At 49.7% G+C, this 26525-nt stretch overlaps 1 protein-coding gene across 5 annotated transcripts in view; it reads right to left on the reverse strand.

Annotated features, from left to right (window-relative positions):
- Positions 1-2130: 2130 nt before the first annotated feature.
- Positions 2131-26525, reverse strand: part of ULK1 (unc-51 like autophagy activating kinase 1) — a 58609-nt gene continuing 34214 nt past the window's right edge. For 2 of the 5 annotated variants that reach the window (XM_021004327.2, XM_021004322.2), the window contains 19 exons: positions 24332-24382; positions 24133-24215; positions 23390-23546; positions 22271-22331; positions 21667-21756; positions 20787-20918; positions 19115-19260; positions 18476-18577; positions 16095-16357; positions 15657-15847; positions 14556-14665; positions 13790-13933; positions 11862-11906; positions 10668-10858; positions 8325-8503; positions 8036-8154; positions 7149-7306; positions 5637-5772; positions 2131-5002 (listed from right to left, as the gene is read on the reverse strand). In XM_021004327.2, the coding sequence (XP_020859986.1) occupies positions 4947-5002; positions 5637-5772; positions 7149-7306; positions 8036-8154; positions 8325-8503; positions 10668-10858; positions 11862-11906; positions 13790-13933; positions 14556-14665; positions 15657-15847; positions 16095-16357; positions 18476-18577; positions 19115-19260; positions 20787-20918; positions 21667-21756; positions 22271-22331; positions 23390-23546; positions 24133-24215; positions 24332-24382 (2414 nt within the window). In that variant the 3' untranslated portion in view covers positions 2131-4946. The remainder of the gene's footprint in view (positions 5003-5636; positions 5773-7148; positions 7307-8035; positions 8155-8324; positions 8504-10667; positions 10859-11861; positions 11907-13789; positions 13934-14555; positions 14666-15656; positions 15848-16094; positions 16358-18475; positions 18578-19114; positions 19261-20786; positions 20919-21666; positions 21757-22270; positions 22332-23389; positions 23547-24132; positions 24216-24331; positions 24383-26525) is intronic. The other 3 variants (XM_021004325.2, XM_021004323.2, XM_021004326.2) reach the window with 3 other exon arrangements.

Here is a 26525-nt window from a genome sequence, read left to right on the forward strand (position 1 = left end):
GGTGTGGGCAGCCCTGAAAAGGGTTCAGCAGCCCCCACACCAGAGGCACTAGTCCTGCCTGAACCCCCCCTACAACCCAAGGCAAGGGAAGGACAGAAGGGAAGGGAAGGAGTGGCAACCGGCCTGGGCCTTGAAGGGTAGAACTTCAATAGACCTAGTCTCTGTCCTTGAAGAGCTTACATTCTACTGAGAGAATAACCAATCAATCAACAAGCTTTTGTGCCAGAAAGTCGGGGGCACAAAGGAAAAAAATAGGTTCCTTTCTAATTAAGGGATGGGACCACAGGTACACAGAAAGGTATGTACAGATGATATGTCTCTGGCCCTTGCAGACAGGAGTGAGAAGGGCGGCGACTGTCAAAATCCTCCTGGTGAGTCCAGTCTTGAAGGGAGGTGGAAGTGAGGAAGTGGAGTCCCCAGAGACAGTCAAAACACAAAGATGGGAGATGGGCATTGGATAAGCAAGCAGCCAGCACGGCTGGACCCCGGAATGCCTGGAAGGGAGTCATATGTAAGAAGACTGGAAAGAGAGGAAGGCTGTGAAGAGCTCTAAATGCAAAAAAAGGAATTATTTTATACTAGAGGTAACAGAGAACCATTGAAATTTATTGAGTAGAGTGCGTGATTCAACTGGATAGAGGCTTTAGAAAAATCGCTTTTGTTGGGGCAGCAGAGTGCAATGGAGAAAGCACTGGCCCTGGAGTCAGGAGGATCTGAATTCAAACTTGGCCTCAGACTCTTACTAGCTGTGTGTGTCCCTGGACAAGTCATTTAACTCCCATTGCCTCTTCCCCATTCCTATCCCACCAAAAAAATTCTCTCCTAGATTGGAGGGAGACCAATTAGGGAGAGAGCCCATGAAGGCCAGGGCCCTATGATGGTGAGATCCAACAGTCACAGATAAGTGAATATAGGATATAATTCAAAATACACATTGTCGGGGGTTAGGGATTGGGGTGGGAGCACTGACAGCTAAGAGAATCGGGGAAGGCCTTCTGAAAGTGTTGGTGCGTTAGCTACAGGCACTTCTCTAGCTGTGTGACCCCGGGCATGTCACATAACCTGCCTCAGTTTCCTCATCTGTAAAATGGGGATAACAACAGCACCTACCTTTAGGATAAACACAAAGTGCTTTACATACCTTAAAGCAGGATGGTCAGGAAAGAGGTAACAAAGGTACGAAATCACAGTGGTGGGGTTGTGAATAGTGCAGAGGGAATGAAGCCTAGTTGTTGAGGGAGAATAAGGAAGAATTCATAGCTGAACTGACTGGCTATGCTCAGTGAATGAGAGCCAAGAGTCAAGGATGACACCCAGGTTGAATGCCAAGTGCCTGGAAGTATCCTCCAAGTGAGGAGGAAACTGGGATAATCCAGGCAGAGGCCTCTAGCAGCTGGTGATGGAGCATTGGAGGATAGCTTCTATGTGCCGCTGTCTTAAGTGTTTTACAATTCTCGAATCTGATCCTTAAAACCACCCTGGGAGGTAGCTACTCTATCCCCTTTTTACAGTTAAGTAGACTGAGGCAGACAAAAGTTAAGTGATTTGCCCAGGGTCCCATAGCTAGTACGTGTCCAGGGCTGGGTTTGACTGCAGGCCCAGCGCTCTATCCACTAAGCCACTTAGCTCAGGAGTTCAGTGGAGATGAGGGCTGGATACGTGTGTTCAGCCATTTCAATTGTGTACAACGCTTCATGTACCCATTCGGGGTTGTCCCATTTCCTGCTTCAGCTCATTTTACAGATGAGGAAACTGAGGCACACAGGAATTCAGTGACTTGCCCAAGGTTGCACAACTAGCGAGTGTCCTGAGGCCAGATTGGAACTCAGGTCGTCCTAGCTGTGTGACTCTGGGTAGTCACATAACCTGCCTCAGTTTCCTCATCTGTAAAATGCGGATAATAACAGCACCTACCTTTAGGATAAATGCGAAATGCTTTACATACCTTAAAGCAAGATAATCAGAAAGTAATAAGGACTGCAGGAATGGTACTCTACGCACTGCACGACCCAGCTGCCAGCAAAGATGAAGGCTGGACATGCAGCATATGATAAATGCTTGTCAGCTTGCTCTAAAGTCATATAATTAGTGTTGGGAGGGTATTGGGAGTCTTTAAAAACACAAGCCCCCAACAATTTCAAATCAGTTTATTTAAATTGATATTACACAATTCAAAGAAAAAAAAAAGGGGGATCACTCAAACAGAACCTTTGAAAAAAAAAAACACCACAACACATATCAGGCATTAATTACCGTGAAGAATAACTGGCTGTCCTTTCCACGAAATCCTGAAGCTACGCATTCATCATTAGGCTCTCAATACCTATTGAGACACTAGTAACACACAAATGTGGCCACAGACACAACTCTGGCCCATGGAGGATGCCAGCAACAATCCCCGTGCCATGTTTCCCTGTTGAGATGTGTTTGCATTCCATAATGGACCACTGATCAGCAGGGAAGGTTACCACACTACATGCAGTTAGGTGAAAATGTTGCCAAGCTTATGGCAACAGAAACAGCACGCTCTTCCCCCCCATCTTAATTCCAAGCAGTGGCAAAGTTTCAAGTATTGAGAAAAAAATATATGTGTGCACATACGTATGTGTATACACACACCTAGAAGAATCTTACGTATACATATATGTATGCATGTGTATATATATATATATACATATATAAAATTTGTAAACCACTTGTGGGGGAAGGCAATGAGTCTATATATGATATATATACATATATACACACATTTGTGTGTGTATATACATATATATGTATATATATACATACATAGGTTGAATGGGGACTCTTGTGATACATTCAAGTAATGTGAAGCACAGGTGGGGAACAGGTTGACCAACTCACATGGCTTTATCTTCTCAAGCACACAGCAGGGCCCTATACCTGAGTTGGGGGCTTGGGATGGAGGGGGGGGGCACTACCCACTGCCCTTCAGGTTTGTGGGTAAGTCCCCACTACCTGCCCTAGCTGGAGGTACTCTAAGAAACTGGATTCATGGGTTGGGGAGGCCAGGAGACCCGGCCATGACCATTGGACCCCTTTCAACCGGCTGCCAAAGACCTGGAAGTCGATGGGCCCCATTAGAAGGTCTCAAGTCAGTGAAGGTGTTCCTGTGATGCAGAGCATGAAGGTCCCCTCACTGAATGCTAGGGCCAAACGCAGGCTTTAGGGAAGTTTCTTGCACATGTTGTTTTTTAATGGCACAGAACGTGCAAACTAAAATCCATATTCTGTCACGGCTGGGGAGTCACTAGTCACCCAAGGAGAAGCGTGCTTGGGAAAGAGGTGGTCTTGAAGACCATCCTCTCAGGGGTTCGCACAATACTGCTGCCAGGACCTGTGTTCACAGAAGAGCCAAGAGGTCACTGAGCCCACACCCAACGGAAACTCGCCTTTCCATTCATGCATCCACAGCCAGTCGGGCCCCAGCGCCAATCACACCAAGCAAACACACTCAGCCATTCAGCCGTGGTGTCATTTTGGCTCCAAAGTCTCATCAGAAAAGAAACATCGAGCTTTCCCTCACACAATCACACAAGCACCCACACACACCCAGCCCCCACCCAAACAACAAAAAGAAAACCAAAACTCTATATCAAGTTTTTTTTTCTTTAAAAAGAAAAACACTTTTTTTTTTAGGTCTGAAGTGTGTGAGATTTTTCAACGTCTGTTCTGAAATTAGAAAGCCTGGAGGCTTTATATTCATACTGTCTGTCCTTATAAGAACATTAAATTAAAAGGACTGTATCTCTTCTCTTGGAACGGCAGGTCCCAAGCTGGCACAGTGTGGTGCTCATCTGTTGTTTCCATCACAAGTACAGGATACAGTTCTGTTAAATACACACAACATACACACACTCACACACATATATTTATATATATATATATATATATATATGTACACGCTCGTAGTGCAATATAGTAACTGGGGGTGTGAGGGGAGTAAAGGTGAGAAGATGAGAGCTTTTTCTAGCAGTCAGTATGGTTGCAGGGAACCTGCGAAGCGTGATCAAAGGTCCTCCTCTCCAACCATAGTGTGTAAAGTGCTCCTTCCGATTCACAAAGCTAGTATGGGTTGGCTTAGGGGCTTTTTGTTCTGTTACATTTTTTTAAATTCCCCTTAAAGTCAGATTAAAAGCAAGAGATGACGTGCATTCTCATTTGGGCTCATTTGAGCATGTTGAGGACGAAGCCACTGAGAATATGCACATTTTGGCGTTAAGAGCTCCAGCACACAAAAATGATCCGAGTTCTTGAGGCAAACAGTCGGGTCGGTTTTTTTGGTTCCCCACACACCTGGGTGGCTCCAGCCCTGGCCATCTGCAGGTCGCTAGTCTGCTGCGGCAGCACCAGGTGGGGGCAGAGCCATCTTGGAAAAGTGATTGACTGGCAGAAAGCATGGGGGGTCGGGGGTGGGGGGAGGAGTGGGAAAAGTAACTGGCCTGGTGTCAGGGTTTCATGCTTGGGGTTCCCTCCTTGTGTCCCAGTGTCCACTGCCTGCAACGGACGTAGCATTGGAGGGGCCTGACCCCTGGAAATGGTAAAAGTTATTTCTGTAGCAGCGTGACTCTCTTCAAAGGACAAGGGACAGTGGGGACGGAAGTTCCGTGGTCTCCCTCAGGGAGAGAAACACCTCCCCCTCTTTTGGGGTGGCTGCGCCAGCGGTGACTGACTGTAGTGACTTCTAATCTCCTTTGCTCTGTTCCTGGGAGGGAGGCAGAGGTCACAGGGCTCCAAAACTGGGATGTGGATTCTTGGAGACGGATCCAAAAGCCTTTGTCCTGACAAGTCCGTCTGGCTGAGACTGCAGACGTGATGCAGCCCAGACGGCTGCCAGGAACTGCCCCCCAGTTGGCAAGTGGGTGGACGGCTGTCCCGTGAAGCATAAAAGGGTGGTGGGTGGGCAAGAGGAGCTGCATGGGGGCTTAGGCACAAATGCCAGACAGCAGGGCCGAGAGTCTCCGCTCAATGCACATCTTGCCTGTGGTCGCGGGGAAGAAAGAAGACAGTGACTCTCTACAACTGGGCAGGATGAGGGGAAAAAAGCAGGTGGGAAAAAGGGGTGGGGGGCGCCGAGACATTTAATAACTACAGGGTGCGAGGAGGGGAACCGAGGGCCCAAGGTATACCATGGTACGTTTCCCAAAAGGGAGATGGTTAGAGAGATGAGTCACAGGGGAAAAAAAAGAATGTTAGGTGGCAGGCACTCACTACACCTTGTGTGACCTCAGCGCAAGTCAGTCAGCAGAGAGGTTCTCATCATTCGTAAAAATGGAAGTGAGTGGGAATAGATGACCTCAGATGTCCCTTCCAGATTTAATTATACAATCTATTCCAAGAAACCTGGGCAGGGCTGGCCTGGCTCTCACCTTCCTTCACCTCTAGTCCTGGCCTTTCCTTCCCCTCGGTCTAGGGATTGCCCTGGGAAGACAGTGTGCCTTGGTGGACTTGGCACTGAACTTGGAGTCAGGAAGACCCAGGTTCAAATCCCACGTCACTAAAGCTACTCTGGGATAGTTCTCATCTCAGTCCAAAGTGGGGCCGGTGGGATCCCATGGCTCTCATAGCTTGCCCATGTTCTGCTTGGAGCAGCCTTGATGTGCAGCTCAACTCACATTTGCTGATGTTGTCAATGTCCGCCTGCTCCGTGAGGATCTGATGGAGGCCCTCCATGAGCAGCAAGGCCTTGTGGTAGCGCTGCACGCAGTCCTCTCGGTGATGGAACATCTCATCCAGGGCCGCGGAACGCACCTACGGAGAGGAGAGGCGGGGGAGAAGTGAGGAACCAGGGAGCAGATCCTCTCTCTTCACATGTGCTCCACCAAACTGTTCCCCTCCCATCCCCTACAGGGAGCCTTCCAAACTTCCCTTCTGAGAACCCTGAGGGCCTCTCCCTAGACTCTAAACTCCAGAACCAGAGCCGGGGTTTCTACCTTCACCTCACCGCCCCTATGACTTCCATATTGACCTGCCAGTACCAAGGCCAGGTTCAAATCACATGCACTGGAATAGGCTGCTAGAAGGGGTGGGAAGCTTCCCATCACTGGGTGGTCTTCACAACTGGAGACTGGACCTCTATCAATACAGGTCAGTTAGCACCTTCCCTGCATCTTAAAAGTCTTACAGCTGCCTCTTACAGAGTAGTCTGTTTTTATTTTGGTACCCGTGATGTTAGCATTGGGAATTCCTGGAGGAGAAAACTCCCTCCACCAAAACAGGTTGGCCCTCGAGTCTCTTGAGAGAACTGCCTTGAGCCCCTGCAAGTTATGAGACTTACCCAGGGTCCCTGTCCCTGTGACAGTATATCAGAGGAGACACTGGAACCCAGCTCTTCCTGGCTTTTAAGGCATGATGTCAGGGGATTCCTATTCAAGGTGGACCAAAGCTCCCAGTGACCTAAAAGGATTCTATGAACGCAATTCTGGGCTCTGGAGAAGGATCCTTGGGTCCAGCGCAATACACAGGGAGAGAAGTAAGGCAGTGGGGCATGCTGGGGACAGTGCCATATTTGGGAGCTGGGAAGAAGTGAGCTCAAAAACCGGCCTCCAAAACATACGGACTGAGACCCAGAGCAAATGGGTCTAACTTCTCAGTGCCCCAGGTTCTTTAAGACTAAGTCCCAGGTGTTGCTTATTTCCACCAGGGGAAGGGTTTTCTATACCTGGAGTTAGACAAACACATACACACTCCCCAAAAACCTGCAGATAATAAAAGCACCCATCTCTCTCAAGGTGTGAGCCGTTGTCTCCCTCATTAGATTATAAGCTATTGAGGGCAGGGTTTGGCATAGCCACATAGTGGGGGTTTAATAAACATTTTCAGACTGAGAGTAAAAGAACAAACTTCCCATGATGCCCTCTGCATATCTTAAGGCACTCCACAGGGTGTTCCCAGTCTTAGGAGTTTTAAGCTGTGCTGACTTTTGGGATACTTTGTTGTATGTTACCGGGGGTGGGGGTGGGGGGGCGGCGGGCGCAGAAGGGTGCACTGGCTCAGGTCAGCCAGAGGACCTGGACACAAATCTAGGACCCCATAACTATTGAAAACCCCCTCCCTCTCCCTCTTGTGTGGAGCCTGGCCAGGACGGCAGAAGCCTGGATTTGGGGTGAGGGGAAGGAGCCCCGTACCATCTGCACGGCGTAGTTGAAGATTAACTTCTCAGCAGTGATGCTGTTGATTCGGTCCATGAGCCTCTGCTTATCCAGGAAGAATTTCTGCAGCTGCAGGTTCAGGCAATGGCAGGACGACACACTTGACTTATAAAGCTCGTTCAGTTTCCGCACGACTGCAGCCCAGTAAGTGGAGGATGGAGAGAGGGTGAGGTCAGCCCCAGGCCCTGGATGGAACACCTCCTTCCCCCGGCCCCAAGGACCACCCACCCAGGGGGGCTGGAGCCTCATGGCCCCCAGCCCTGTGCTGCAGAAGGGAGGGAGGGAGGGAGCATGGGCACAGGGGAACGAATGTGAGAGAATGTGTATGTATGTATGACTATGATTGTGTGTGCACATGTATGTGTGTGTTTAGTGTGCATGTGTGTCAGAGAATGTGTATGTGGAAGAACGTGTATGTATGTATGACTATGATTGTGTGTGTGCGGGAATTTTCTGTGCACACACTTCTGGGAGGCTTCCCTTCCTCTGGGTGTTAAGATCCCTGTTCACACCCTTCTTTGTGGGTGTCCCACCTCAGACACTTACTACTAACTGTGAGCCTAGAACTTAGGCCCCACATTTGAGATGGCCTCTGAGGGCTCTTCCAGCTCTATGTATGACCTTAAGGGATGGTATCTCCCTGCACCTCAGTTTCCTTATCTGTAATTCGAGGCTGAAATCCGGTTGAAGTGGATGGCCTCTGAGGGCCCTTCCAGCTTTGGACCTACAGTCCTATAATCCTATGAATGAATGTGCTCACTAGGTGACATGGGCAGGTCTGTGTGTGTCTGTAACGTCCCCATGTCTAATCTGTTTGCCCTATAACATCTTCCATGGGGGAAGGGAGCAGGGCTCGGCCTTACCTTGTTTGACGGTGGAGGACAAGCAGAGTTTCCCAGCTTTGATCTGTTCAATAGCGGTCTGCAGGCCAGAGGAGAGCAGCTCAGCCACCTTCAGATATAACACCAGCTGTTCTGCGTAACTGAGGGGAAAGAACCAGAGTGTCCAGTGAACCCAAGTCCTGCTGCCCATATCCCCGGGGGGTGGGGTCGGGGTGGGGCTGGACAGATGGCACAGCAGAGAACGGCCTGCCCCTGGGCGTTTGGGTGGCCCTCAACTCAGCCCCAGTCTACGCCCGCCAGGACCTCTGACCTCCACTCTCTGCTCAGCAGGCTGATCTGGTCGGCCACGATGCTCTCCTGCAGCTGGTACTCGGAAGCCACAGAGCTGCCCATCTCTCCCGCACTGCCCTTGGCAGAGGCCATCTCCATGACACAGTGGACAAAGGCCAGTGTGAATCGGAGGCTACGCAGGATGTCTGTGTGCTCTTGCTGCAGGAAGAAAAGACAGACCGGGCTTAGGAGTGGGGCCAGGGAACCCAGCTAAGTTGGCTGATGGAGGGGGGAGGAAGCACCCCCAGAGCTCCGAAACACCTCCATCCAGCATTCACCTTCTTCCTCAGACATCTCAGCCCGCACCAGATCCGAAGTGCTATCCTATATCATACAGGGCTCCTTCCACAGCATCCACTCTGACTCACGACCCCATGGAAACCAGAGGGGGTTTGGCTTAAGCACTGGCCCAGTGAGGAAACCAATGGAAATTCTGAGCACTCCCATAGCTACTCCCCTCCATCTTCTGAAATTCCTTGCTTCCTTCAAGCCTAGGCTGAAGCATCACTTACCTTTTTTTTAATAGCATTTTATTTTTTCCAATTACATGTAAAGAAAGTTTTCAACATGAACTTTTATAAGATTTTGAGTCCCCAAACTTTTTTCTCCCTTCCTCTTTCCTCTCTCCCATCGCCACTCCCTGAGATGGCAATCTGATATAGGCTATGCGTGTACAATCATATTAAACATATTTCCATATTGGTTATGTTGTGAAAGAAGAATCAGAACAAAAGGGGAAAACCACAAGAAAAAAAACAGTATGAAGCATCCCTTTCTACATGAAATTTTCCCCAATTCTTCCCTCCCAAACTACTGTGTGTGTGTGTGTCTGTTCTCATTCATTCTCCCCCCACCCCAAAAAGTCAGTTCTTTGAAGACAGGGTTTATTTTGTCCCCAGCACTTGGCATAGGACCATCCTTGCTACATGTATGTCCAGGGACTAGCACAATCCCTGCACATAGTAGGTATTTAATACTTGATTCCTTTCTCTCCTTGGAGGTGGGTGGGGGCTAGGCAAGAAAAGCTGGAGGAACAGGGAATGATTATTTCAAAAGCAGAAACTTCTGCCCCCTCATTCTGGGTTATCCAGAGGCCAATCAGACCACTGAAGATTAGCCAGGCTTCTCCCTCCTGTTCTTTGCCTTCTAAAAATCTGAGAGATGAGAGTTAACTCCCATTTCTACAGCCCTTTATGGCTTATAAAGCCTTTCTTCCCAGCAGCCTTAAAAGGCAGACAAGTGTGTTATCACCTTCAGTTTTACCTATGGGGGAAACTGAGGCTCAGACTACAGGGCTGTCCTTCTAAAGCAAGCCAGGAAAGAACCATGAAGTTTGAATGCAGATCGAAGCATATATTTGCTATTTTTTAAAAAATCTGTTTTGTTTTGTTTCCTCTTTCTGGTGGTTCGTCCTATCGGTCCTAATTCTTCCTAATGTGAAAACACATTTAATAAGAATGTATATGTATAGAATATATCAGATTGCACACCAGTTGAGTCGGAGGAGAAAAATTGAAACCTCAAAAGCTTATGAAAATGATTATGTATAAATCAAAATAAATTTTTAAAAATTAAAAATAAAATAAAATAAAACAAGCCGGGCTTTGGGGACAGGGAAAAAACTGAGTTGCAGGGCCAAAAGAATACAGGCAGAAGACACCAAAAGAAATCAGTGACTAGCCAAAGTATGGCAATCTAACACTCACACAGCTGCAGGGATTGGTCACTAAGGTCTACATGGCTTTCCCTGAATGTTACTGGGGAAGGATGAGCTTGGGAAAGTCACTTGACCAAGGTTATATAGTAAATAACTGGGCTAGTCCCAAACAACTAGTGAAGGAAGCTTGAGGTGCCGGACATGCTGAACATACCCGGTTCTATCACTAATGCTCCTCTCTAACCCTTGTTAATGAAGTTAAGCAAGATGCAGGGGGAGGAAATCTGGGCTCCTGGGGCTGGATGACTCCTAGACTCATCCCAGACAAGCCCAGGAAGGCAGATCTTGCCCTCGCCTCACACTGGGAATTGCCCTTGGGGCCCTTCTCTCCCTCCCCTCCCCCCCAAATACAGGATTAGACAGATCAGGCAGGATGGATAAAAATACTCTCTCCCTCCCAGGGAGAATGCGGCTGGACAGGGAAGATGAGAATTTCAGGCGTAATCTAGCCAGAGCAGCTTGTTCTAAATTAAGCATTTTCTCTCCCCCTCCTCCCTTTCTTTTTTCAAGGTGACTCATTCTCTTCCTCCTCTCCACCCCCCCACCCCAGCTCTCCACCCACCCACTCCTCCCATGCAAGCTCTCAGGGTTAACCCATCCCTTCACCTCCATAAGTGTCTCCTCAGGCAAGTCAGGGGCCTCGAAGGTCACGGCCCCCTCCAGGTTGGCAGTGATGGGATCGGTGAAGCCGTAGCAACGCAGATTGGCCGGGGCCTCTGCTGCCTCTCCTCCCATGCCAGGGATCAGATGGCGACCACTGAAGGAGCTGCCTGAGCTCTGGGAACTGGAGGAGCCCACTGGTGGAGAGAGGAGGGAGTCCCAGGTGAGGTCCCAAGTGATGCCCAATGGTATTCCTAAGCCCACCCTGCCAGGCACAGAGAATCCGGGTCATGGGACTGTCCTCTTAAAGCAAAGCTCTGGGAGAGGGGAGGAGCTGAGCTTTGGGGCTGAAAGAAATCAGAGGCTAGCCAAAGTATGGGAATCCAATACACACCTACAGGGGTTGGCCACCAAGTCTAAGGAGCTGGGGAAGGGTGGGGACCACAAATCTTTGGAGGCATCTTTCTTTACATATACACATACCCTCTTCCTGCTACCCACAATGCCCCACAATGTCAGCCTGTTTCCCTGCCCAGTGATTTTGTCAGCAGCTGAAGAGGGCTTGGGGAAAAAATTATTGCCCCCTCTTGCCATGCAGGGAGACAGGGCGTCCGGTGAAGAGGAAGCCCTTCTTGGGGAACGCATGCCTTTAACTGCCCCTTCTCTGCTTCTCCCTATCTGTCTGTCCCAGTGAAGATTCCAGGCCCCCCAAATTTCCCCAGGGAACTCCCCTATGTCCCACAGCCCACTCCTGGCCATCCTACCAGGCTTCTGTCCCCTAGGGGAGATGTGGGAATGTACAGAAGGATGGGGCAGAGATCTCTAAGCTCTCTGGGGACTAGCCCCAACCCCTCCCTTTCTAACTTCTTTGCCAAATGCCCTCTTTTCCTTTCTGGTCCTCCTTTCTTTCTCCCTCTTTCCTTCCTCTACTTCATGCTTCGGGGGCTTGGGCCATGCTACAATATTCCACAATATTCCATATTCCCCAAACCACTGCCCCCTTTTTCCCTGGGTCGGATGGGGGGAGATGGGGGTGAGGGGAGAAGAGCTATAGGTTCCCAGCCTGCAGGGAGAACTCTGCCACTGCTTCAGGTACAGACTCGTGCCTTGCAGTGGGCAGGGGCACAGGCTCCGCCTCGCCTGGCATGTCTGGGCATCAGCAAGGCAGGTAAAGAGTTGCTACTTATTCTGTGGACTCACGGAGGGTATCTGCATGTGTGTGAAGGAGAGGCAGCCAGCAGGGACCTAGGAGAATAATACATTCCCAGAGGGGATATGGAGGTTAAGCCACGGAACTCAAAGGGAATGAAAGAGAGGCAAGGGGGGTGGGGTGTGGGGTGGAGAAGCCCTTTATCCCAAAGCAAAGGTCAGGATCTGGAGCCAGCCAGAGAGAACAGCCTTGAAGACACCAATGACTAGCAGCCACTGGTCCAGAAAGGAAGCAAGTGCTCAGTATGCGGAATGGACCACGCTGGGCTCGGAAAAGTTCAGAACCAGCACCAGGCCCAGCATGGGTCCTGTTTCATTTAACCAATAATGTGTCAGGCATACTGCCTTGTGAAGGCCTGTCTCATAAGGAGCAGCTAATGATAATGGCCCAGTGGATAGAAAAGCAGAGTTTCCAGTCAGGAAGACCTTCTTTAAAAAAAGCACTTTAAGGTTTCTTCCCTCCAAGTGCTTGAGATAATTCATTCCTCACAACCCTGGGAGGGAGAGGCTGTTCCATATCTCCATTTTACGTATGAGGAAACTGAGGCAGACATGCAACCATAAATCTAGAGCTGAAAGGGACCTTAGAGGCTTTTTTAGTTCAAACCTCTCATTTTATACATAAGGAAACTGAGGCTGAATTTGGAACCAGGCCTTCTTAAATCCAGACCACTGCCTTCAGGTTCTTTAAAGAATCAGTCTATGAATAACCAGGGGTCACGGGGAATTCCCTAACCCGTGATCCAAAACACCAAAAGTTAGTTTCAAGTAGAAAAATGAGTGATTAGAGAAGTGTCTGAGCCAGCACTTAAAACGGGGCTTAACAACCCATCAAAGTCCTCCCCACTCTGATGAAACCCCCAAATTCAGTAACAATCTGCTAGGCTCTCTTGTATGGACCTTCCCAAGGTTTCAAAGGCTTTCCTTATAGCCACAGTATCAAGTTGTGTTATCCCCATGTCCAAACATAGGTTTGATTAAGTAAGTGCAGACCATCTCCATGTAATTGGGATGGCAGGGCAGAGGGGAGGGTTGAAGGAGGGGTAAAGGAATCTTCACCCCAACTCCCTTTTCTATACCCCTTGAATTTAGGGCCATGCTTAGCACACAGTAGGCCCTTAATAATAAATGCTTGTCGGCTGGTTCTAAAGGAAACCAGCAGCTACTGGGCTGGAGTCTAGAGGCCTGGCTTCTCTCTTTGGAAGTTTGATTTCCCCACCAAGGAAATGGAGACGACAGTCTTCTGTTACCCGTCCAACCTCCTAGAGCTGGGGGGGCCAATCAAGATGTCACCTCAGGTTCTGAGAAATTCAGCCAGCCCCATTATTCCCTGTCACGTATCCTACATGCCAACCAACGTGCTGCTGGCTATGTGACTGGGGCTCATCTCCCACCACCTCCCCACCTCTGCTTCCAGCTACCAAGTGAGATAAAGTGCTTAACACAGCGCTACTTTACACAGTCCTACAGCACACAGTAGGAGCTTAATAAGTGCTTGTTTCCTCCCCTCCATATTTCAGCTCCCTCCAAGGCTGAGCTCAAGGCAATGCCTGCAGGAAGCCTTTTCAAATGTTCATACCTAAGCTTATCTCTTCATACGCTGTAAACCCCACAGAAGACTATAAACTCACTGAGGCCAGGGATTACTTTTCTGGTTTGTCTCTATCTAGTTCACACACCGAGAACTTGAAGCAACCCTAATTTTTTAGATGAGGGCCCATGGTTCGGCCAAAGTCCTACAAGCCACAGGAGCGGGAACTCCAAGCAAGCCAGGGAGATGGGGGTCGGGTCTACATCAGACTGAAGTGGGCCTAGGGGCTCAGGCTGGAGCATCTACAAAAGACGGCAGAGGTCGCAGCAGCCCCAGAAGAACCCAAAGCCTGAGTATCAGAGAGATGGGCTGCAGAGAGCACCCTTACCTGAGAACATCCGGGTCCGAGGGATCTGGGGTGGGGTTGTGCCACTGGGAGGGGAGCCCACTGTGAAGATGACAGGGGAAGGGCTGGAAGAGCCCCCGGCCCTAGCCCCTGGGAGCAGGTTCCCTCCATATCCAGCAGAGGGAGCTGAGGGAGAGAGAAGAAGTACAGGTAGGTATAAACCAGGTCCCAGAACAATGTCAACCACAGACATAATATACCCCTCCCTGGCTGAGGGTCTTCCTCAACAACTACGGCTAAAGTTTCTCTCCAGCAGGAACAAAATAAACTCTTCCCCAACTGACCCTCATCTCTTTCAAAACTCCACTCAGGACCCACTTCCTCCAAGCTCACTGAGCTCCATCTCACTATTAGACATCTGCCTCAGTTTCCCCTCTCCCTGGGGATCAGACTTAAAAGGAAAGTGAGGCCCAAGACACATGCCCAAGGTCACGTAGGCAGATTTGGATTTGAATGGGACCCCAGAAGCTTCCTGATTCAAATCCCTCTTTCCACAGATGGGGAAACAGGCCAGTAAAGGGTAAGAGATGTGACGCAGTTCACATATGTAATGTCAGACCACACAATCAGAAATCTAGAGCTGAGAGGGGCATCAGAGGCTTCCCAGATCAAACACCTCTCATTTTAGAGGGCAAGTGACTCCAGACCTCATCCTCCTTTTATCATACTCTGCTGCCTCTGAGGCACCCCCGGGTACTCCTCTGATTTTCATACACAGTGTAGGCAGCCCCGTTGCAGCCCTCCTCACCTATCTCCATGGGCTTCTCCTGAAGGCTTTCACTGCTCCCTGTATCAGGGGCCTGGGACCCAAATGCAGCTTTGAGGAGCAGGTCAGTGAGACGGCCAGTGCTGAGGGACCTGTGGGGACAGCAACCCAGGTGATGGAGAGCCAGGGACCATGCCAGGGGAGGATCAAGTTATTTCAGTCCCTCTGATACCACTCTAACATTCACCATGATACAGGCTAGCCCCAGTTCTGGGGCCAGGGTCTCTAGCTTCAGGGCAGGGGATCCCAGCAGGTCCTGAGATCCACAGCAGGCCAGATTTCTCCACTGTCTCTTCTAACCTCTCCAGAGAGACCTAGTCTTGTTCTGTAACTGGCCCTGGCCCAGCCTTCCACAAGCCCCCTTCTCTACCAACTCAGAAATCAGCTGTTGGTTTCAATGACCACTCTGGGTATCAGTAACTACTCCCATCAAAGAAAGCCTCCCTGCTCCCCCTCTTCTAACCTCAACTTCCAATTAGCGTACAGCAACACCACTTAATGCGTGACCACACGCTGTCCTATACTGGTTCAATGCTTAGGTCTCTGCTAGACCCCTGAGCTCTCCCCTTCAGTACCTAGGACAGGGCCAGGTAGAGACTGCATGCCTATGACTTGCTCTGGACTCTCCACTAATCAGTTACGTCGAGTCAGAACTAGGAGATACTTTAAGAGAATCTAAGATCTAACCACCTTGTTTTATAGACGGAGAAACTAAGGCCCAGAAGGGAAGTGAACAGGACCTTATTAAGTCCACCTGGTCCAATCTTTGTCTTATTTTACAGAGGAGGAAAGTGAGGCCCAGAATAGGGAAGTCACACAGGCCATTAGTGGCAGAATCAAGGCCAGAATTCAGTCGTGGGCTCTGATACCCCAGGGCTGAGCAGCCAGTAAGTGGAAGCACCTTGACAAGGGAAAAGTTAAATACACACGTGGATAGATATGTATCCAAAGAGGGAGGAGCTCAGAGGCAAGAGGTGAAATCTGTAAAAGATGCCGGAGTGCCAGCCCCTGTTCCAACTCCTGCCAGGGGGCTACCAGGGCCTTCCCTAGTGGTCTAGTTTCACCCTTCCACAGCTCCCTCACCTGCCAAAGGGTCCTTTGATCTCTTCCACGGGTCTCAAGCCCAGGCTGGGCGGGCTCTGGAAGTGGCCCATCTCTCGGAGGTCAGGCAGAGTCCTGTTCCGTGTGGGGGTCACCACTACCCCTTGATGGGCCAGAAGAGCAAGCAGGTTCTGGGAACTCGGTGTCTTGGGGAACTCAAAAGCAGGTACAGCCTAGATGGGGACATGGCAATGTTGAGGTTGTGGGTCTTCCCATCCCTGTCTTCCAATTCATCCTCCCAACCATTGCTACCCTGGCACCCTGAAACCCTAGCCTCCACTTTGTCTCCCCCCAACCCTGCCACTGAAGGGGCTTCCTGACCTTGTCACCCCAAGGATGGCAAACAACCAGTTACACCCTCCCTTATTTATACCCCGAGTCCAAGATCCAGCCTCAGACTGCCCCCAAACATCCGGTTACCTTGGTGGGAGAGCCCATGATGGGGGGCAGGGGGTTCCGCTGCATGAAGTCGGGCAGCTTCGGGGATGCCCTCAGGGTCCGACAGGGCTGCAGCCCATAGTGCTGCTGGGGAGGACTGGCCTGGGGGTAAGCAAAGGGGGCCACCAGAGGGTCTGTGGGCGGCTTAGGCAGTTTGGGCCTCACCGCGTGCAGGTCAGAGAGGTTGGGGGCGCTGTGCAGACGGTAGCCCAGCCCCCTGGGAGAATGGTCTGGGAGAGAGGTGCCTGAGGGACAGAAAAATATGGCTTCAGACTCCGCAAGGAAGGACTGCTTCTCCAAGAACCCTTCCCTAGCTAAACTCATTTTAACTCCAATCTCTCCTTCATTCCTTGGTATGGCTGGGGAAGATCCCCACCCCACCACTGCAAAAGAATCCAGAATCCTAAGACCTGAGTTTGAGCACTGCTTACTATCTATGAGACCCTGGGCCTCAGTTTCCCTATCTGCAAAAATGAGAAGGAAAGTTAACATCAACAGACAGAATGAGATCATGCCAGGTCAGAGAGCTGGGCTAAAATAAGAGACACAGCTTCCCAAAGCACACAAAGGAATGGGTGGAGTCAAGGGGCACAGACTTGAAAAAACGTTTAGGAGAAGCAAGAAAGCTGATGCAACCTTAGACTGCATCATCAGATGTGTCAAGTGATGAGGAGATTTGATAATAAATATTGTCATTCTTCTATCTGTGCAAATGCACATTAAATACAAGTAAAGCCAAACTGATGTTTTAATTTTCACACTGAAATTAAAGTCTTCATCCTACTGTCAAGGATCACAGCCCAGTCCTTTGGGGCCTTCTTAAATCCTAGGCCTTTTAATGTTAAGTCCAAGGCCAGGGTGGTCACAGTCCCATTGTACTCAGTCTTGGTTAGAACAGCTTTGGTGCAGCCATGTACCCAGTTCTGGGTGCCACATTTTAGAAAGGCTATTGACAACCTCAAGAGCAACCGGGCAGACACCCAGAGTGCTGAGCGTCCTGATGGGCACTGAACATATGGGAGGGGACCCTGGACACCGAGCAACCGAGAGGGCACCCAGGACTTTACGTTCCCTGTGAAGGTCCATCGAAGGAACTAGAAACATTTTATTTTAGAGGGAGATGGTGGTAGCTTTTTTTTTTTTTTGGTGAAGCAACTGGGGTTAAGTGACTTGCCGAGAATCACACAGCTAGTGAGTGTTATGTGTCTGTGAGCTTTCTCTGTTTACGTGAAGACCTCAGACATCCCTTCCAGCAATGAGATCCCTGGTTAATAGCAGTACTGCCTGTGAAGGCATAACGAAACAGAGAAGTGATGGAAAAAGATCTTGGTTCTGGAGTCAGAGAACCTGGTTTCAAATCCCATCCTCAATGCTCATCACCCGTGCCACCTTGGGCTGCTTGACCTCTTGGGTCTCAAATGTAAATCAAGAGGATTCCTTCCAAATCTAAAACTGTGGTCCTACTATGTGTAAAGCACTTTGTAAAGTGTCAGCTGTTAGACCAGGGGTTCTTTATCTGTCATCTGTGAACTCTTAAAACATGCTTGGATAAAGAGATGGCAAACAGAATGATTTCAGAAAAACCTCACGTGAACTGATGCAGAGAGAAGGGAGTGGGATCAGAACAACGTTGTACGTACTAACAGCATTAATGTATGATGATCAGCAGTTAATGACTATGCTAGCAACGCAATGATCAGAACTCCTGATGAAAAATACTCTCAGTCTCCAGAGAAAGAACCGATGTCGTCTGAATGCAGACCAAAGCACACCATTTTTTCACTTACTTTTTTTTTAGTTTTCTTGTACAAAATGACTAATTTGGAAACGTTTTACATGTTTTACATGACTGCACGTGTATAACCTATATCCGATTGCTTTCTCAGGAAGGGAAGATAGAATATGGCACTGAAAATTTTAAAAGAATGTTAAAGATTGTTTTTACATGTAATTGGGGGAAAAATAAAATATATAAAAAATAAATCATTAAATGTAAAAAAAAAACCACCTTGGATAACAGTATGTCTGGTTTCCTTTGTAATCCTCTTATTTTATGGATTTAAAACATGGTTCTGAGAAGGGTGGGATCCCGAGGCTTCAGACTGTCAGAGAGTCCAGGACACCAACAAGGTTAAGAATCCCAGGATCAAACACCATGCTTCTCTGGAATGACAGTATCTGCTCTGCCAAGTAGCTATAAATTTCTCTAGGGCTGCTGAGGCCTTATAGTGCCACTTCCTAAGGACAGACTGGGGCCTTCCAATAGTGGACTCTTTAAATGAGGGGCAATCCACAAAGAGGGTCCGCATCTCCCCACCCCAGGGATAGGGGCTTCAGAGTCGACACACCCCCTTGAAACATACCAGGTCGGGAGACCCTGCTGCCACCGCTGCCAACTCCACACATCTCAGTGCCTTGTGGGGAGGGGACCCCGCTCTGGCCTGGACGCTCTGGGACGGCTCCAGCTGTTACAGTGATAAAAGAATCAGAGTCCTAGCAGGAGGGGGAAACTGAGACACCCCCAGCCTGACAGTCTCCCAGTCCTGGCAAACTCCTGAACCTCTAATGGGGCTTTAAAAAATCCACCAATGAGGTCTCAGGACCCCTAGGATCTGGGGCGAAGCCAGTCACTCAGGGCACAAACAGCTTCTATCTAACCTGGAGCACATTGTTCTCCCCCTAGTCTCCACTAATCCAGGTGTCTCGTACTTGAAACTTGGTCCCACACTCCCCTCCTTTCAAGGGAATCCTTCTTGACTATGCTCCATCCACCAGACTATACCATCTACCACCCTTCCTTCCTCAGTCTCGCATTATATACTCCCAACCAGGCTCTGAGGTCCAGGGACCGTGTGCAACTGTATCAGAATGCCCAAGACAGGTCTCTGCCCATAGGAAAAGACACACAGGCAGGTGGAGACAGCACTGACAGGGCTGGGAGCATCTAATCTATGAGATCGAGCAGGGTCTAAAGTTACAGCAGAAAGGGGAGGGGCACTCACCTTGGGGAGATGGGTTATATGGCTTGGCACCTCCCAAAGAAGACTTCCTGGGAAAGGTGGCTCCATGCTCAGGGAAACACGGGGGGGAGATGCCAGTCTTAAAGCCCAGGGGGCTAGTACTGCTGGACCTCCGAACCATGCCAGACCTGGGGGGACAGAGGGGCAGTAAGACCCGTGCCCTACCGTGGCCCCTGTTCATGTAATCTTGCCCCCAGCGTGGCATTTGAGCGATCAGGCCCTCAGGGGAAGAGGAAGAGAAGGTCCTGAGTGCCCAGGCTGCTGAGGATCCCACTGCAAAGATCCTTCCAACTCTCACCTTCTACTGGAAGCCTTTCCTGAGGTCCCTTCAATGCTGGTGCCTTGGCCTACATTTTTCTAGTAAGTAACTGGCTTTGTATAGATTAGCTTACATTAGACTGGAAGCTTCTTGAGCGCAGCTTTTATCTTTTACCTCTTGTAGTCTCCCCATTATCTAGCCCAGAGCCAGACAGATGCTTAGTAAAAGTTGACTGATTGATTAATGTTTCTTCCCAGAGAAAACAAACTCCTTAAGGGCAGGGCCTGCTTCATTTTTATTTTTCTATCCTTCCCCCAAGGGCCCAGCCTTAGATAAAGGATTTGAATACTTAATGAATAAAAGAAGTGAGGGGTCCTTTCTCCAGCCTCTAGGCTAGCCCACCCCAGGGAGACGGAGAGCTAAGACTTCAGAGAAAAAGCACTGTGATACAGTGGGGAAAAAAGCACAGGCCTGGGAGCCTGAGGGTGGGGGTTCAAATCTTTGCTTTGATGATCATTGACCACTGATGTTTACCAGCTAACCTAGGGTAAGTCACTTAGTGGCCATGGACCTCAGTTTTCCCATTTGTAAAATGGGGGTGAGAATAGACAAGAAGTCCCATTTCACCTCGGTTTCCTCCTTGGTAAAAAGAGAGGTCCTTCCATCTCTAAATGTATGATCTTTGGCCTTTTCTCCCCAAGGAAGCTGCCCTGCAGACTGGGGAGAAAGGCAGCCTCAAAGAGGAAGTGGGGCAGTGGACCGAGGGGCCCCTCTACTCACCCATGACTAAGTTCCGTACTTCATATTCATAGCCCGCCTACCTCAGTTAAGGACCAAAAAAAAACCCCCAAAATCTTGCCCAGCTGATCGATTCATGTGCACTACTTGTATCCTCCTCCTCTTCTCAGCCACAGGACCCCAAACTTTCTTTAGCACAATGCCTGGCACACAGCAGGTGCTTAATAAATGCGTATTCCCTTCCATTCCCTTCCTTCTACCTAACTGTTTGGATAATGCAGAAAAAGCCTCCTGGATTCTGTTAGGAGACCTAGTCTCAAAATCATGGCCCTGACCATCTCTTTCTCCGTTATAAGCCTTAGTTCCCTGACCTATGAAACGGGTATAATAATCCTTGCCTCATCTACTACACTACAGGGCTGTACTGAGAATAGTCTCATCTTTTTCCTGAGGTTCAGACACAGGGACAGGCTTCTTTCTCTCTCTCCTGTTACTCGTCTTTTGAATTTAATGTTCTAAGGATGGTTATGACTATTACCCAAGTAATCGACCTAGTAATGGTAACAGATAGTACTAATCTCTGGCCTACACAGCCCAGAGCTGGGAAAGGCCCCAGGAAGTTCAGCCCTGGCCTGGGGAAGGAAGGCCAACACTCACCGTGGGGGTGGCGGAGTGTACTGGTTGGGGGACTGGAGGTTCTGTTCGATTCTCCTGTAGTTCTGGATCTGAGTGGGGACAGGAATGGGGACAGACGGGCCGTACCTGCTACTGGAGAAAGCACTGGGTCGGCTATGGTGGCAGAGAAGGAAGGGCAAGAGAAGAAAGGCTGTGAGACTGGAGTCGCCCTCTGCTCAAAGGCTGGAATGAGCGAGACTCCCTCTCCTACCCTACTCAGCCCCCTCCATGTTCAGAGTTTGGGCTCCTTTGGGAAATTCAACTAGAGAGTGCAATTCTCCAAGTCTCTTCAGACAGAGACACTCCCTCGAAAGGACCTCACATATGCTATTGGCTCTAACTCCAGCCCAGCCTCCAGCAGTCAGGCAGCAGCTGGATTTCATCTTGGTCACACACATCTGGGGTTTTCCATGGCTGAGCCCTGGGGACTTTTCCCATAAACTGACCCCCATCGTGGGCTTGGGGAATTCCTGGCTCTGACACTGAGGTCACAGCAGCGTCTAGGATGAGTGAACCCCAGCCCCCAACCTCTACCCCAATTAGAGGCATAAAACCTGCTCTATTAGCCAAGGAGCCGGGGGCTTCCTTGGCTGTTCTGGGAGCAAGGTTAGTCTCACACACACACTGGGCAGGGCGCTCTGGTGGAGCCATAGGAAGACATGATGGCAGCATGGCCATGGTGTGTGCCCGAATGAGAAGATCTGTGAGAGCTGCACCATGAGATGGGCTAACTGAGGGCAGGAGGTTTTAGTCTCCCACAGACTGGGGGGGATTTCCTAGGGTATCGGGTTTTCTATCACCCCCTCCACCCTGAGCCACGGACAATCCCCTGGTCCCCTAATCATCACCAAAACCTACTTACCCAGAGGGGCTGGGGGAACCACTGTAGGGGGGTGAGGGAGACGGCGTCCGTCCCTGGCTCTCCAGCCCAGCTGAAGTTACCAGGGAGCTCCTGGAAAGACAATAAGCCTTCAGTGGAGACACACCAGGCTGTCAAGACCCTCTCTCTCTTCTCAGCTTCCCAAGGACAGGCTGCAACTTGGCAAATGAGCTAAGATAGAGAGTACACTGGCCTTCCTGAGAGTGGGGACACCTGGGTTCTCATCTCCCTGTTTTGGTCCCCTCCCCTCTCTGTACTTCATTTAAAAAATCCCTGTGCCTTGTCATGAAGCACAAATAAAGACGGCATGAAGAGCTTTCAAGGCATCCTTGGAGGAGCAGCGGGATGGGAGGCAGGAGGCAGACTTGGGCTTCCCAAAAAGGAAAGCCGTCCACGATTAGAAAGGGCCGGTTGGAGGGACAGTGGGGGACACGCCTGCTGAAGGGCTTCAAGCAGGGGCTAGACCCCCTGTAAATGGGGATGCCTGTTTAGGGCTGGGTTGGATTTGATGATCTCTGAGGTATCAGAGGGAATGGCAGGGGTGGGCCAGGGGAAGTCCATGTCAGGAGGGGGGAGGGGACCTTACCCACTGTACATCAGACTGTCCTGAGTGGCCTTGGCTCCTGCGGCTTCCCCTGTCAAGTCAGCTGAGTTCAGGGAGAAAGAGATAAGTTCATTCAGTGATACGAGGACCAGGCATCGTTCTCCACCTGTACCCCCAATATACCCCACCACAGTAGCCTGGAACATAACTGGATTGAGATTCCTAAAGACCATCCCGACCCCTGTTGTCCTCTTGAGTCCTCTAGGCAACCTCCCTGCCTCTAGGAGTCTAAACTCCTTAGCAGGGCATTCAAGCCTACCCCAACCTCTGTGACCCCCATGTCCTAACATGCCCCACCCCTGCTGGTACCAACCCACATACACATACACGTGTCGTTCTTGGGGCACCAGGAGAAATCCAAAAACCTGGGTTCCTATCTCAGTTCTGCCTCTGACCACACTAACCTCTCTGGGCCTCAGAGTGCTTATCTGTGAAATGAGGGGGTCGGATTAGATGATGCCTGGGGTGCCTTCCAGCTCTAGAGGCATATCTAGCCCCTCAAAGAACCCTAGAGCCTCCTGACCTAGGTCAGAGTTCAAATTCAGCCTTGAACACCTTGTGACCCTGGGGGCACTCTCGGCCTCAGCTTCCTCATCTGTAAAATGGGAATAATAACACCACCTCCCTTCCCAGGGTGGTTGTGAGGATCAAAGGATGTGATAGCTATAAAGCACCACATAAATGCCATTGTTATGATTATTCCATGACTCAGCAGGCCCCACGTGATTAAACCAGGCGCCTTGAATTTGGGGATCAAAAACCATGGAGTTTAGGATGGGACCACGTGCCCTCTAAGATCCTTCCCAGCTCTAAATTAATAATAATGTGATCCTGTGATCTAGGGTTGGGCTCACATGGGCCTTTTGCTATCAATCACACCTCTGGCCTGCATGGCTTCTCTGCCTTGTATTAGAGGGGAGGGTGAAAAGCAACAGGAGCCCACTGGCAAATCCAGAAAGCTAGAACCTCTGCACCCATCAGAGGCAGAGACAGGGCATGGAGAACCACACAGACAGTCATATGGCCTAGGGAAGAGCACCCAGACAGCTCTAGGAACTTCTCTCCATGGCCACCCCCACAATCTTTCACAGCAATTCTTACTTGGGAACTGGGCAGGGACCATGACGAAGTCGTCTGTGTCACAGGAAGAGTTCTTGCTGCTGCCACCCGAGTCCTTGGAGCCCTGAAGGAAGCCTCCAGGATCCGGGGCTGGGGAGGTCAGCGTCTTCTGCAGCTGCTGCTGCATCTCCCCGAGGGACTGCTCCACGCAAGAGGGAAGGGGGGGAAAGCAGCTGGTGAGGAGGGGAAGGGGAACAGAGGAAGGAAGGGAGAGGAGAGAGGGCAGGCACAGAACACATCCCCTTCACCTTAACCAGCTTTCTGAAGCAGAGAATTACTCTACTCTCATCTAAGGCAATGAAAGCAGACGTGGCCCAGATGACCTCATGAAGGTCACAGCTAGCTCTCTATCTAATGATTAATTTTTCCTGTGCACCCAGAGTACTGGGGCACCTTGGACAGGGGTCAGAAGACTTAGGGGTTATAGTCCCAGATCTGCCATGAATTCACTGTGTCAGCGGGCCAATGACAGCCGCCATCTGCAAAGTCAAGGGAGCTCACTGGATCTCCCAAACCCTGCCCAGCCTCAGGCCCAGGTTCTCCAAAAGGATGCGCTTCCACAATAACCCTACTCTCCTTCGGAGGATGGAGCAGTAGGCGTGGTGGGCAAGCTTCAATAGGAGAAAACACCAGCCCCTTCACCTTGGACATCCACCCTCCCTTTGTCTCCCCTGGGCCCAGCACATGCTTGTGGACTGACTGATCCTGTCTGGGAGGATACTCACAGGAGGCGATGCCAGGTGGGAGGTAGAGCTGCTGCTGGAAGAACTGCCTGAGCTGGGGTACGAGGGCATGGGCACTGGGGGAGCTGCAGAGAGAGAGAGCAGGCGTCACCACTGATCTCACTCCCAGGCACCCTTGGCCCCAAGGCCCTGGGACAGAGGGGGAAGGAGTAATGGCGGGTGGGGGGGTCCCTTCACTCACATTTCTTGATGGAGGAGCTTGCATCCAAGAAAGGGTGATGGAAAAATTCATCTAAATGAGGAAAGAAAGCAGAGTTCAGGAAACAAGAAGGCCAAGGAAAGCCAGGCGCAGGTAGGCCCCCACTGTATCTCCACGCCCCAAGTTACATATTTCACAAGAAGGAAGGCCCAGAGGATAGAACTCTGGACTTGGAATCAGGAAGACCGAGGTTCGAATCATGCCTCAGCCACTTTACTAGTTCTTTGACTTTGTGCACGTCCTCTAAGGTTTCAGTTTGCTCATCTGAAAAAAACAACAGGGGGCTGGACTCTATGGCCGTCTAATTTCTTTCAGACCTCACTGCATTCTTAATGGAGCAGGGTGGGGTGTAGGTGTGGGTGTGGAAGTCTCACTCAGAAGAGGTCCGAGAGACAAAGAATGTTCCCACAGATTGTATTTGCAGCAGCACTTTTTGCAGAGGCCAGAACTAGGGACAAAGCAGATGACCAGCGATCCCCATGAATATGAGTATTACTGGACCAGGAACTGTGAAGCAAGGAGCTCCAGGGACACTTACAGGAACTGATGCAGAGAGAAGGAAGCAGAGCCAATGACCAGCAAGGTAAACGAAAGAGGAGGAAAAGTCTAGTCTAGGTTACAGCTCCCAACACTCTAAGGCTTTAAGGATCTTTTTTTTTTTTGGCCTTGTTTTTTAAATAAAATATTTATTTTAGGATCCTTCTCTAAAAATTGAATTTTGAATTCTCTCCCCTCCTGCCTGCCTGTCCCTCTCCCACCTGCTGAGAAGGCAAGAAACGTAATATCAATCATTCATTTGAAATCAGGAAAAACCTATGTCCATATTAGCCATGTTGCAAAGACAAAGCAAGAAACAAAGTAAAACAAGTTATGCTTTGGTCTGCCGACACCCATCAGTCCTCTGAGGTGAAGAGCATCCATTCTAAATTCTTCTGAAGTGTCTCAGATTGTTGCACTGATCAGAATACTAAGGCCTTAAGAATTATATAAAAAGTGCACAACTATTCTACCCATTTTACCCTGTATCACACACAGTGAAGTTAGGTATTATGAGGACAGTACACTGGACTTCAGAGTCAGGGAGGCCTGTGTGTGTGAATCCTTCCTCAGACACTTGTGTTAACTGCATGACTCCTTCTCTGCCTCAGTGCCCTCATCTGCAAAATGGGAGATAATTCCTATACCACTTAGAGGGGTTGTTGTGAGGTTCAAAGGAGCATTTACAAACCTATAGATGCCAGTTAATAAACAAATTCAAAGAACCTCAGGCTGACCATAAAACTGCCTTCCACTCCAGCACGCCATGGGGCAGAGTTAAGAGAAAGTCCTCCACAACTGAAGCAAATGCACAGCCCCCCTCCCTTTGTCTTCTGCCTTCAGCACAGCTAAGTGGTGCAACACAGAGAGTCCTAGTCTTGGAATTGGGAAGACCGGAGTTCAAATCCAGCTGTAGACATGACCTAGTAGTATGACCCTGGGCAAAGCAGTTGCTATGTGCCTCAGTTTCCTGAGAAACTGAGGAATAATAAAAGCCCCTATCTCCCAGGATTGTTTTGAGGATAAAATTAGCTATGTGTGAATATGAGGCAGTTAGGTGGCACCACAGTGAACAGAATGCTGGGCCTGGAGTCAGAAAGACCCGAGTTCAAATTTAGCCTAGGGCAGGTAATAGATGAGTCACCCTGGACAAGTCACTTCACCTGTCTACCTCAGTTTTCTCATCTGTAAAATGGGTACAATAATAGCACCTACCTCCCAGAGTTGCTGCGAGGACCAAATGAGTTCACTGTGAAGCATTTAGCACAGCGCCTGGCACATGGTGTTATATAAATGTTAGCTGTGATGACAATGATGACAGAGTGCTTTGGAAACCTCAAAGCATCATAAACATCACCACTATCATCATTTCATTTTCATCTTTGTGCCCTTATCTGCAGAGGGCGAGTACTTAATAAAATAAAATAAAAAGACTGAACCGAATGACCTCTAATTATAAATCTACCCACCTGTCCAGGAATTAAGGGCTTGTCCAGAGCCTCCAATAAATCCAAGACTGGACCAAGTGCCTAGGACACTGCAACACCCTCTAGCCTGGAAATCAAGCTCGCCCTCCCTCATCTGATGCCCCACCCCACCTACAAAAACAGAAAGGACAAAGTCCTGGGGAATAAATCAT

This window comes from Phascolarctos cinereus, unplaced genomic scaffold, assembly GCF_003287225.1.
Source record: "Phascolarctos cinereus isolate Bilbo 61053 unplaced genomic scaffold, phaCin_HiC Scaffold_4;HRSCAF=312, whole genome shotgun sequence".
Lineage (NCBI taxonomy): Eukaryota > Metazoa > Chordata > Mammalia > Diprotodontia > Phascolarctidae > Phascolarctos > Phascolarctos cinereus.